The sequence below is a fragment of the Dasypus novemcinctus genome, chromosome 30, assembly GCF_030445035.2.
Source record: "Dasypus novemcinctus isolate mDasNov1 chromosome 30, mDasNov1.1.hap2, whole genome shotgun sequence".
Lineage (NCBI taxonomy): Eukaryota > Metazoa > Chordata > Mammalia > Cingulata > Dasypodidae > Dasypus > Dasypus novemcinctus.
The window spans coordinates 41,181,917-41,195,577 of NC_080702.1; the positions used below are offsets into that span (position 1 = coordinate 41,181,917).

Genomic DNA, 13,661 nt, shown 5'->3' on the forward strand with positions numbered 1-13,661 from the left:
TGACATCATCCATTCAAGTCCTTAACACAATGCCTCGCTGGTCAGAGCAGAGCATGCCTGGATATAACATTAGTGACGTTTAATAGAATTAAGTTTCAAAACCTGGGAGATTTTTGCTACAGTCATACATGCTTTAACATCTTATTTATTAACAAATGTCAGCAAACCAGCCTTTCCTTTGCCTTCATGTTCTAACATGTTATGCAGTTCTTCTCTAGATACAGAAATCCTTTCTCTATGCTGTACACAAACCTATTACAAACTGTTAGCACAGTACAAATTCCAGGAAAATTGAAGAGATTGTTGGCGACCAATATGCCACGTTAGGAAACATGTATTATTAACGACACTCTCTTCCACTTCCTATTGTAGGGGATGTATGCACAACGTCATTCCTAGAAAACTGATAATGAGGGTAGTTTTCCCTGCACCGTCCAAACCAACGATGTGAGCTTTGTGCTTGCAGTGACTGAACAGTCTCCAAAGCATGGTGAAGAGAATTCCATTCTTGGGTACTGACTCTCCTCCATCCAACAGGTTTGCCTGCTGTCCTGGGTTCAGGCTAAGGGACAGGACCAGCCTCTGCTTTTCTTGCTGCTGCTTCCACACTCTCCACTGGTGAGATTCCCTGGAACCCAGAAGGAGGCCGAAGCCCAGGCCGCCCTGCTTCCTTCGAGGACCTGCCTTGCTGTCGTGGCGCTCCCCTGGCTCAGACATCTCTGCACAGAGGCATGTGGCCGCCTCCTCCCTCAGTACCTCTTGAGCAGCTGCGGTGTCTGCAACCACCTGAGTTGGGAGCAAGTATAAAACTTTCCAGCAATAATTTTCCATTCCCCTTGCCTCAGTTTCTTAGTATACTCTACTATACTATTTTTTTTCTCTATGAATTTGCTTCCTCTAAGCATTTCACATCAACGGAATCATACAACATTTCTCTTTTGTGTCTGCATTATTTGAGCCAGTATGATGTCTTCGAGGTTTACCCATACAGGAAAATGTATCAGATCTTCATTCCCTTTTATTTCCAAGCAATGTTATTGTGGTAAAATACACATAACATAAAAGAACCCATTTTTAAATGAACAATTCAATGATTTTTAGGACGTTCACAATGTTGTTCAACTACATCGTTTATATAGTTCGAAAATATTATTTATCATCCTAAAAGGAAACCCTAGACCTATTAAGCATTCAATCCCCATTCCCTCCTCCACAGACCTGATAACTACCAGTCTGCCTTTTGACTCCATGGATTTGTTCATTTGGAATACTTTATATTAAAAGAATAATATAATATCTGGTCTTTTGTGCCTGGCTTCCTTCACTTAACATAGTGTGCCCAGGGTTCATCTACTTTCTAGCATGTATCAGTATTTCATCCTTAATGACTACTGATGTTGAGATCTTTTCATGTGCCTCTTGGCCATTTGTCTACCTTCTTTGGAGAAATATTTATTCGAGTCCTCCACCCATTTTAAAATGGTATCATTTGTCTTTTTTGAGTTCTAAGAGTTTTGTGTCTAATCTGGATATTAAACCCTTATCATTTATATGGTTTCCAAAAGAATTTTCCTTTTAAATTCATTCCAATGTATTTACATAAATTTCTGAGTATGCGTTTTATATTTATCCTCTGAATTGATAAGATGTATGCCTTTTTGAAAACTCATTTACAAAGATGCATTCTGAAGTTATAAGAATGAAATCAATTCCAAGATTCCCCCTTCTTCATCTGGGTCATTTTGCTTCAGTCATATCTAATTCGCTGAATTTTACTACTCATCCCATTATATATTTCCTTTTTGAAGTCTATATATCATCAATCTTTGTAGCTGCAATGTCTACTAATTATCTTGGTATGGCATACATGTTGAGATAGTATTTGTTGAATGGAAGGATGGATGGACTGCAGGATAAGTACACAGTGGTGTCTGGACCTGAAAAATACGAATTTATTGAAATAGCGAAAGCCTATCACCTGGAAAATTACTTCAAAATCATTGGTGAAAAATGAGAACATAGCCTATTGTTAACATTGTATAAGCTTTTTATACTTATTTCTCATTTAATTTTTTGTAACTTTGATGTGGTTAGTATCATTTCTCCTTTGTTACAGTTGAGGAATTAAGGACATTCAGAAATCAGGTATCTAGCACAAATGTCACCAAGATAATGAAGAGGCAGTGGAAGAATTCAAGCCAAGCCTGTCTAATGTGAGGACACTCCCTTAGGCATCATCTTGCCTTACACTAGTAGAACATAGAACATGATAGTAGTAATAGTTAAACCTCAAAGAGTCAAGGAGTTGTCTTAATTTAAACTTCTACTTCTGGACAGAAGCTCCCCAAAAAGGACAGCTTGGTCTCTGGTGGATGCAACCCAAAAACCATACAAAAGAGTAAGGCTCATATTGGACAAGTCACTTTCTATTGGAAATTAGCAGTTTTCTTATTTTGACATATCTTCACCACCTCTGAGCATTTGTAATATATTTGTCAAAGTAATTATTGAGGAATTAGATTTCCAGGATATTTTAATTTCACTTCCATTGATTGTTAATGAAGCTGAGCATATTTTTAGGTTAAGTTATTTATAGATTTGTTCTGAATCATTGGTTCACAACCTTTGATTCTTTAACTTTTCAGCACATTTTATTCTTTACAACCTTTTAATTTTTCAGTTCGCAAAGATATAGACTTACAGAAATATCATTTAAAAAATAAAGCATTTCCGTGTACCACCCTGTGGTTGACACTTTAATTTACTGTGGAACCTTTGTTACAATTGATCAAAGAATATTAAAATTGAGCTAATTATACTCCATACTTTATATTAGGCATATTTCTTACATTTTTCAAATGTACATTGTTACATTATGAATATAGAATATATTCTGAATATTTTCCTTGTCTTTCCATTTATGGAGTATTTTCTTTATAATGTTTTTACATTCAGGTCTTCATGGGCTTATCTCCATCATTTATGTGATCAAATGTATCCCTTTCTTTTACTTTCATCTCCATTTATGCTCAGAGATTTAAGCTACACTTTCCTCTATAAGTCTTAGCTATTTTAATTCTTTTTTTTATTGACTTTGTAATAATATTACATTAAAAAAATATATATATGTGAGGTCCCATTCAACCCCACCCCCCCACCCCACCTCTCCCCCCCCCAACAACATTCGTTCCCATCATCATGACACATCCATTGGATTTGGTAAGTACATCTTTGGGCACCTCTGCACCTCATAGACAATGGTCCACATCATGGCCCATACTCTCCTCCATTCCATCCAGTGGGCCCTGTGAGGATTTACAATGTCCGGTGATTACCTCTGAGGCACCATCCAGGGCAGCTCCATGTCCCAAAGACGCCTCCACCTCTCATCTCTTCCTGCCTTTCCCCATACCCATCGTCCACCATGTCCACTTTTCCCAATCCAATGCCACCTCTTCTATGTGGACATTGGATTGGTTGTGTCCATTGCACCTCTATGTCAAGAGGAGGCTCAGATTCCACATGGATGCTGGATGCAATCCTCCCATTTTCAGTTGTAATCACTCTAGGCTCCATGGTGTGGTGATTGTCCTTCTTCAACTCCATCTTAGCTGAGTGTGGTAAGTCCAATAAATCAGATTGTAGGTGCTGGAGTCTGTTGAGGCTCAGGACCTGGCTATCACATTGTCAGTCCAGAGATTCAAATCCCCTAAATATATCTTAAACCCCAACATTAACTGCACCTCCAGCACATTAGCATGAAAGTCTTTTAATTCTTACCTCAAATTTCAGTGTACGGCAACTGAAGTTAAGATAGGAATCTAATTTGATTTTCCTTCCAACAAATAATCAATTATAAAAGCACCATTTTTTAAATTTTATTAAAGTATATCATTCATACATGAACATACATAAACAATAAGTGTACATGTAAAGTTGTGGAACTTACAAAACAAACCTGCAAAACATCACACAGAGTTTACGTACATCAACCCACCACCTACACCTCGTATAATTATGAAACATTTATCACAAGATATGAAAGAATATCGTCTCAATTTAAGTACTAATGATAGTGTGTTCCTTATATTTGGTGTGGTTTTCCCCCAACACACCATACCATCCACATGTAGATTGTTATTAATATGGGAGAGCAGAAAAGGGGGGGATCATGAGGTACATCAGAATGTCCTGTATTATTTTTTAAATATATTTTTATTACAGAAGTTGTGACCTTACAAAAAATAATTCACATATTACGTATTCCCAGACAAGACCCCTTGACCAACACACCATACCATGGTGGAACATTTGTTACAGATTATAGGATAAGATCATCAGACTATTAACACCAACCATAGACTTTAGAATACATTTGGCACACTTCATACATACTCTTCCATTAGCAACACAGCATGTCTTTGGCATAGATGCCTGAGTATTGCAATATTGCTGTTAACCACAGGACATAGTTCATTTCAATTGTATTTTCCCCTTGCTCCTCCACATTCCCACTGCACTGCAATAGTGATGTGTCCATGCTCTTACTCACAGGACAAACTTGAATTTGTACTATCAACCACCATCCTCATCTACCTCTGTGTTCACTGTTTTATTCAGTTCCTAGATTATTCTTTAGCTTTCTTTAAATTGAAATTTATATCCCTAGACAACCCTTTCCAAACACATTCCCACTTATAATCCAACCATTACTCACTATAATGTGTAACTGTCAAATTTATCCATTTTCATATTTTACAGTCAAATTAAACAAAACATCTACATACATTAAGAATCAGTACACATTCTCAACCCTTCTGTTATCTCCTAATACCTTGTATTCTAGGTTTTGAATCCATGTGTTTATTCTTCTTATTTAGTTCATATAAATGACATCATATAATATTTGTCCTTTTGTGCCTGCCTTCCTTCACTTAGCATAATGTCTTCAAGATTCATCCGTATTATCATGTGTCCCAATATCATTTATTCTTTCTGCAGCATAATATTCCAAAATGTATAGACCACATTTTTCTTATCCATTCACTGTTTGAATGAAATATGTTGTTTCCATCTTTTGCCAATTGTGAATAATGCGACTCAATAAATAAATAATCATGGAAGAAAAATACACTTCTCAAAAGAAGAGTATATTTAAGGCCTACTTCAGGACCTTGTTTCTAAGACTCCAAATAGAGAGATTCAGCCTTGAAGTGACCTCACCGAGGCTATGTCATTTGCCCTAGAGTTTTGCATGGCAGAGGAACTAAGATATACTCCCACACCTGTACTAAGAAACAATAAAATACTGAGGGGTGACACCCACAAGTAGAAAATGCTTTATACTTGCCCCCAGATGATGAAATTCTCAAAATGGATGAGGCAATCTTAGAGTTAGAGAAAAGAATACCATAAGTGGAATAACAGCCACCGGCACAGTTGCAGCAGGCATCACTAGGTCACTGAGGAAGGTGTAAGAACCAGCACGTTGCACCACCTGATTAAGTTCAAAGAGAAAACGGTGCGTTTCAAACTCTGTACAAAAAGACAACCTCAAAACCATTAAGCATTTTACAAATTAGAATAAAACATGAAATAACATGGATGCCATCAGCTGGAGGTCACAGATCCAGAGATTCATGAAAACCAAGTAATGCATGGGGCGAGAGATGGACATGAGACAGACATAGGTCATCACCATCAAAAGAGAATTATTTGTTGTCCGAAAATAATGTAAAAGAAAAACATCTGGTTGAGGCAATTTTCAAAAGTCATGATTTTTCATTCTGTCTGGATGTTTAGCAGATTGTTTAGGACAGTGGTAGAGATGAAAGTGATGACTTTAAAAGATGGTTTGAAAAACAGGTACAAGGCATTTGGAGGTGGGAATCTGAGAGCACGATCAAGAAGATGAGCAAGTTCCCCATGAAGATGACCAGGTTCATGGACAGGAACATCCCAAAGAACTGGGACTGCAGTTCTCGATCTTCTGAGAGGCCCAGGAGGATAAATTCTGAAATATATATTTGATTGTCTGTTTCCATATAGATGAAGACATTGCTGAAAAATTAACAGATCAATGCAAGTTTATCCATAAGCAAAGATAAGGAGATTCTATTAAATGCTATAGTTTGTATTGTGAACACAATAACTTAATTATTTTACTGATTTGGTTTAGATCTAGTGACCTATATCTGAACATGTCAGGAAAAACAAATGTTCCTGCTTCTACCTGAAGATGTTGCTGACTAGATACCTTATTACATAATGGAACACAATTTGCCAAGTTAATATGTCCTACTACAAATAAGACCTCTTATTACATAATGGAACACAATTTTCCAAGAAAATATTTCCCACTACAAATTATCTCAGACTTTATTTTAATCAACAAAACTTATGACCAGACATTTTATGCTATGTGATAAAAAGAAAAAAAAATTGAGATAGAATTTATAGGTGATGTATCACAGTATTTGATATCACCAAATTGTCCACTTGAAAATGATGGAAACAGGAGATTTTGAGTCATAGAGGCTACTAAATAAAAGTTAAAAAAATGAATAAATAAATAAATAAGTGTATAATAACTTCATGCATTGCATGACATGAATTTGTTAAGATGACATTTCTTTCTTTTATAATCCATACGTTCAACTCAACTGCATACTAAATGTCAGGAAGTCATTTTCTGGACATTGTCAAATTAAATCTAAGGTGTCTATGGAAAAGAAAGTCATAGAAGAAGAACAAAGTTGTAGGAACCATAATATCTGATTCAACACTTAATATGAAAGCACAAAAATTAAACAGTATCTTATTGATGAAATGGACCAGTATGTCAGCATGAATGTGTTTAACTGATGTTTCACAGATGACACATGAAACTCAATGCAAAAAGTATGGTCTTCACAACAAATGGTGCTGGTACAATAGGATGTGCTCATGCCAAAAAAAAAAGCAATTAGGCACAGATTGTATATATTAAACAAAAATTAAATCAAAATAAATCATACCACCTAAAAGTAAAAGGCACTGAAAATCTTCTAGAAAAATCACAAAGAAAATCTGGAGACTCTTGGTATGGTAATGAATTTTTAGATATAGCCCTCAAAACATGATCCATGAGAGAACAAAATGTTTAATTTAGTCTTTATTCAAATGTAAAACTTCTACTCTGTGAAAGACATTTATAAGGGATTGAAAAGAAAATCAAGAGATTCAGAAAAATTATTTACAAAACACATCTAGTAAATGATTTGTATCCAAATATAAAAATTACTCTTAAAATCCCAAACTAAGAAAGCAAATGCTTAATTTCAAAATGGGCAAAGATCTGAACAGAATCCCAAACTACACTTTGCAAATAAGCATACAAAAAGAAGCTCAACATCTTTTGTGATTAGGGAATTGCAAATTAAAACATGAATGATATATCATCACATGTTTATTAGATTAGATACAAACTTAAAAACTGTCACTACAAATTGTGAGAATATGGAGAAATCTGACTCTCATTTATTGGCTAGTGGGAACTCAAAATGATAAACACAGAGGATAGTTTAGCAGTTGTTTATTTTTAACTAAACATATTCTTAACATAAAACTATTGTGCCCTCAGGTGTACATGTGCATGATATGAAAACTTATGTCCATGCAAAAATCCACACATGTTGACTTATAGCAACAGTATTTGTTGGATTCTGTTAAATTTGTTTCATGTTAAAGAAGTTACAATTCTTATTTTTCAGAGCGTTTTTATCATGAAAAGTTGGTGGAATTTTTCACTCAAATTATCTGCATCATGTTATTGTATTAGCATTTACTAAATATTCTTACATTGATGGATATGGCTCTTTGATGATGGCTGGTTTATGTACCTTGTCTTATCAAAATATATTTCTGCTGTTATTAAGCGTTAGTTGTATATTCAGTGGATGCTATACAAACTCATTCTCTATGGTTCTGTAATAGACAGAATAAATTCATCTGGAAGCAAAAAAAAATTATCTGCATCAATTGAGATTTTCATGGGATTTTCTCATGCATTGTGGTAAGGTGTTGTATTATTAATACTCTGTTCTTATGTGCAACACACTTGCCTCCTGAGATAATTACCCTTGTTCAAGGTGGGTACTTCTTTTAATATTTTGTTGGATTTGAGATGCTAGTGTTTGTTGAGGGTTTTTGCATCTATATTTTTTAAGGGAAATTGCTCTTTGATTTTCTTTCCTTGATATATCTTTATGTTAGCTTTAATATCACAACAACTCTAGCCTCATAGAATGAGTTTGGGTGAGATACTCTGGCTTCACTTTGGCAGAAATTTTAAAAATTGCTTTAATTAACTCTTCTTTGAATATTTCATAGGCTTCATTATGGAAGCTATATGACCTTAGATTTCTATTTTTGGGGGGTTTTGTAACAAATTAAATTTCTTTGCTTATTACAGGTTTATTGGTTCATTGAGATCTATTTCTTTTTAGTCATCTTAGGTAAATTTCATGTTTCTAAAGGTTGATATATTCTCTAGATTGTCTAGATTGTTAGCAGACAATTGCTCATAATATTCTTTTATAATCCCTTTAATATCAGGGATTAAGCATCTCCAACATCCTTTTATTTTTGTAATTTGAATCCACTGATTTTAATTTTTCAATCAAAATAAACTTTTACAATTTTATTGATCTTTTCCAAAAACCAATTGCATTGGTACTCTCAATTTTTTCTATAATTTATTTCATTTCTCTTCACTGAGATCGTCATTCTACTAATTTTAGGTTCAGTTTGTCCTTCTTTTCCTATTTCCCAAAACACCACCGTTAGACTATTGATTTGTAATTTTTAAAATATAAGGGTTTCGCACCTAAAAATTTCCCTGAATCTATCCCTAATCTGGCTTAATTTAGTCACAAATTAAATAATAAAATGATGCTTGATGGGATCATGCGATTCAAATGCCAGCTGCAGATTTCTGAGATTGTCATCAACTGAAGAAATTGAAATTTTCTATTAGTGAATAGGTTTCATCTGCAAAAGAAGTCCAAACTCAACCTAAGTGAAATCTCTGGTAAGAGATTCCTGTATAAAATCAGGATCCTTGGAAACACAGTTGCCCTGTAAAGATTAACAATGTATAAACACATGAATCAAATATGGGTATCAAGAGACACACTTGACATAATCTTGGTGCTACACATAGGAAAGCCCACTGAATGAGAAGCCAGTGTGCAGCCTGAAACCATAGCACTTATGTGGCCTTAAACAATCCAAGTGCACAACTTAACATTAAATTGTTTTCACATGTTAATTGTAAGATAAAATCAAGTGTAAGTCTTCTCTTTTCCATTGATGCCTGCATATATTCACGCAAATATGTCTACCACAAACGAAACAGAACACAATTTAAAAATCAATGTAAAAAATAAGAAAACCAGTTACCATCACTAAGAGTCAGAGGAAAAGCATACAGTGGATCACAGCTGTTAAAAAAATATGAAACAACACTTTTTAATGAGTTTTAGAAAATTAAAAAGAATCTTGTAAATATATAAAATGGCATAAGCATATTTCAATAATGAATGAAATAGAAGCCTTAGGATGAAAAGTGCTATAATTAAAATTTAATTATCCATTCAGTGGAACTGGAAACTAAAGGCCCACCAACTCTGAAAGAGAAATTAGAATATAAATCACATTTACATTTGTGGGCTTTCCCTACATCTGATGCTTTCTCTGTGTGCCTGCAGTTTCTGCCTATAAACCATTCCCTCATGTGATATGTCCTACCTATAGCAAAACAGTACTTCTTTGGTAAATTTTAGTGATTATTTTGTTCCACTTGCTGTTTCTTCCTTGATTAGAGAAATTTAAAAAAAATGTGTATTCATTCTGGAAACCCCAGAAAATGGAACATATATGTAACCACAGTTGGGATGATGTATCTCTGGGCTATATGAGGGCTACCAATTCTTCTGAGAAGGGTGAAGTGGAAGTGAGGGGAAATGGAAATGTGTGTATATAGGAAAGACACTAGAAGATAAAATCCAGGACCTTCTTATCCAATACTTGTAATCCAGCATTGACCTCCCACATGGGAGGTCCTGGGTTTGATCCTGGTGCCTCCTGAAACAACAAACAGAAAACAAAAACAAAAAAAAAGAACCAATGCACCTGCTAGTTATATTATAAAGGAAACAAAGAAGGTTGTACGGGCATTTAAAAAAAATAAATTCATGCTCTCTCCTTAATTACACTGAAAGTATAAATAAGTTTGACATCTACAGTCAGGTCTACAAGATATAATGTGAAATTGTAGGGTGGGCTGGCTCTTCATAATCCACCCTATGCCTTTCTAGAAGGCTTATATTGCCGTCCGCCAGAGGATGTGGACTAACTGTTGTAGAGCCTTTTTAACCAATGGTTATGGCAAGGGTTTCCTATATATGGTTGAAGAATGTGGGCACATTTATTGGGCCAATAAGTTCAGTGGAGTCTTCTAGAATATAGAATGTTATTGATGACAACAGAAGTATCAACATCTTAGCTGGCTTGTTTTTTCTGTACTTCCCTTACTTGAAAGACATAAATCTAGTTTCTTCAATAAGATGAGTGGGCCTGCTTGCTGTTTTGTTTTCTTTTTTTCTCAAAATTAACAGAGTATTTTTATGGGAAGTGATTTTTACTTAAAGAATATAAGCCATGCAGGTAAGGTATTCATTATAAAAGCACAATCCTGCAGGATAGAAATCTAGGAATTGATGGGATTCCCAAATTGTTGGAACTGAGGACATCAATGTCATCATTTCCAGTTGATAAAGGTACCTCACTAGTGTATGTATAACTTGAAAAAAATGATTCACAATATATTGTTTGCAGTAACCTCTAAAGACTGCCTAGGAAAGATTTTGAGGAAATTGACTGGTTTTTGTGATAAATGATTTTGCTAGGAATAATAATTCAAGGAATGCAGAAGAATGCGGGGCTTTTACTTGCAAGGGAGAAATTTCTAGAACAACATGACAATGTTGAAGATTTTTAATTTTCCGATTATGGTGCAATCAAAACAAAGAAATTTTATAACACTTCATGGATAAATGTCATACCCTGAAATTACAGTTCTGATGTGTATTCCTCAAACACTGTCTTAACACATGGGTTACTAAAATACAAAATAAGAATGAATTCATAGCATCCACAAAGAATGTGAAGGAAAAAAAAAATGAAACAATTTTTTCCCACAAATGGCCATTAGCTCAGAGCAATCCTAAATCCTAAAATGGCATTCTGATTTCTCAGTTGTATGGGTGTTTCTTGGATCAGGTAATGAATGAAGCATTCACCTTAGTCTTCCGCATACAGAACAAAGTAGGTCTACATAAAAAGCTGAAATTGTGTCCTACCATCTGGGTTTAATAGTTGAAAAAGTCCTAGTTGGCAATGTGGAAAACACACATTTTTCATAATCTGTAAATGAGGACTATTATTTAGGAAGTGCCAAGGGATTTCCATAAATGACCTTATCTAGGAAAATAATCTTAAAGCGGAACCTTATGTCACTGGAAGAATAATAGAAATTTTAAGTCCATCACTGTTTAAAGAATCAAGAATTGTGATGTCAATAACAACCTCACTTAACATATGATTTGGAATGTGCAGGATAAAGGAGCTCATTGGAGCATCTGCTAAAATTTTATCTTTACAAAATTACCTGTATGAAATATTTTACTGCTCAAAAACACAGGCAGCAGTTTCTGCCTTCTATACTGATTCCAGGCTCTACAATAAGTGAAATGATATGATGTAAAATAATACAGAAGAAACAGGTGCACTTGATATATGAAAGTTAAAGAAATACCATTCTGAAATTTTGTCAAATAGCAGATTGTCTTTTTATACACATGAAAAGTATGTTGATTTAGATCTCCCAGTTTTTGCCCTCTGTTAATCATGAACATTTTTCTAAACTTGAGACAAAGAATCCTTTTATACAGAGAATGTTTCTTAGCTTTTTTAAGACCTTCTTTAAGTTCTTTTTTCTGAGAATGTAGGTTAAGGGGTACAGTATGGGAGTGACCACCACATACATCACTGAAGCTATCGCATTTGCCCTTGAATTTTGGGTAACAGCAGAAATAAGGTACACTCCAAGACCTGTACCATAAAACAAAGTCTCTACTGAGGGGTGAGACCCACAAGTAGAAAATGCTTTATACTTGCTCTAAAATGTTGAAATTCTCACAATGGAGGATAAATCTTAGAGAAAAGGATTTCAATAAAGGGAATAACACCCAGGAATCCAGATATTAAATACATTGCCAGTTTACTGGTGAATAATTCAAAGCAAGCAATCTGGACTACCTGATTAAGTTCACCAAATAATTCAGGCATTTCCAACTCTGTACAAAAAGTCAATCACAAAACCATTAAGTCATGTGGAAGGGAGACCAAAACACTTAATAACCAGGAGGCCAGCAGCAGAAGGCCACAGACCCGGAGATTCATGATGAACATGTAGTAAAGGGAGTGAAAGATGACCGGATGTGTCCATAGGCCATCAGAGGAAGAGGTATTATCTAATCATCAAAAAAGCATGTGGAAGTGGACTTGGCCCAGTGGACAGAGTGTCCGTCTACAATATGGGAGTTCCGTGGTTCAAACCCCGGGCCTCCTTGACCCGTGTGGAGCTGGCCCACACACAGTGCAGATGCATGCAAGGAGTGCCATGCCATGCACGGGTGCCCCCCACGTAGCGCAGCCCCACGCACAAGCAGTGTACCCTGTTAGGAGAGCTGCCCAGCATGAAAGAAAGTGCAGCCTGCCCAGGAGTGGCACCACACACACGGAGAGTTGACGCATCAAGATGACACAACACAAAGAAACAGATTCCCATGCCGCTGACAACAGAAGAGGACAAAAAGAAGAACATGCAGCAAATGGACACAGAGAACAGACAACTGGGTCGGGGCCGGGGGGGGGGGGGTGGAGGGAGATAAATAAATAAAATCTTTAATAAAAAACCATGATAAAATTATCTGACTGAGGCAGTTTTCATAAGTTCATGTTTTTCCCTGTGTCTGGATGTTCATTAGAATCTTTGGGACTGTGGTGTGTGTGAAACAGATATCTGGAAAAGACAGAATAGAGAGGAAAACATACAGGGTGATGTGGAGGTGGGAATCTGAGATGATGGCCAAGATAATGAGCAGATTCCCAATGAAGGTGAGCAGGCACATGGACAGGAACAGCCCTAAGAGAAGTGGCTACAATTCTGTATTTTCTGAGAGACCCAGGGGGACAAATAATAAAACATGTTTGAATTTCTCTGTCCAGGTAGCTGATGAAAGTGCTAGGAATGAGATCAAAATAATGAGAATTTAGCCACAAGCAGTATCCAACATATTATCCTAAATTCTGTTGTTAGCAAACACATTAAATTTCTTTTTTTTTTAAAGATTTATTTATTTATTTAATGACACCCCCCCCCCCCGTTGTCTGTTCTCTGTGTCTATTTGCTGCGTCTTGTTTCTTTGTCCGCTTCTGTTGTCGTCAGCGGCATGGGAAGTGTGGGCGGTGCCATTCCTGGGCAGGCTGCACTTTCTTTGGCGCCGGGCAGCTCTCCTTAAGGGTGCACTCCTTGGGCATGGGGTTCCCCTACGCGG

At 35.9% G+C, this 13,661-nt stretch overlaps 1 protein-coding gene across 1 annotated transcript in view; it reads right to left on the reverse strand.

The window, feature by feature from the left end:
- Positions 1-363: 363 nt before the first annotated feature.
- LOC101417236 (olfactory receptor 7A17-like) overlaps positions 364-13,661 on the reverse strand; it is a 69,720-nt gene continuing 56,422 nt past the window's right edge. Inside the window, exons 5-6 of the mRNA XM_058290412.2 lie at positions 5,411-5,535; positions 364-786 (exon numbers count right to left, since the gene is read on the reverse strand). Of these exons, the coding sequence (XP_058146395.2) occupies positions 364-786; positions 5,411-5,535 (548 nt within the window). The remainder of the gene's footprint in view (positions 787-5,410; positions 5,536-13,661) is intronic.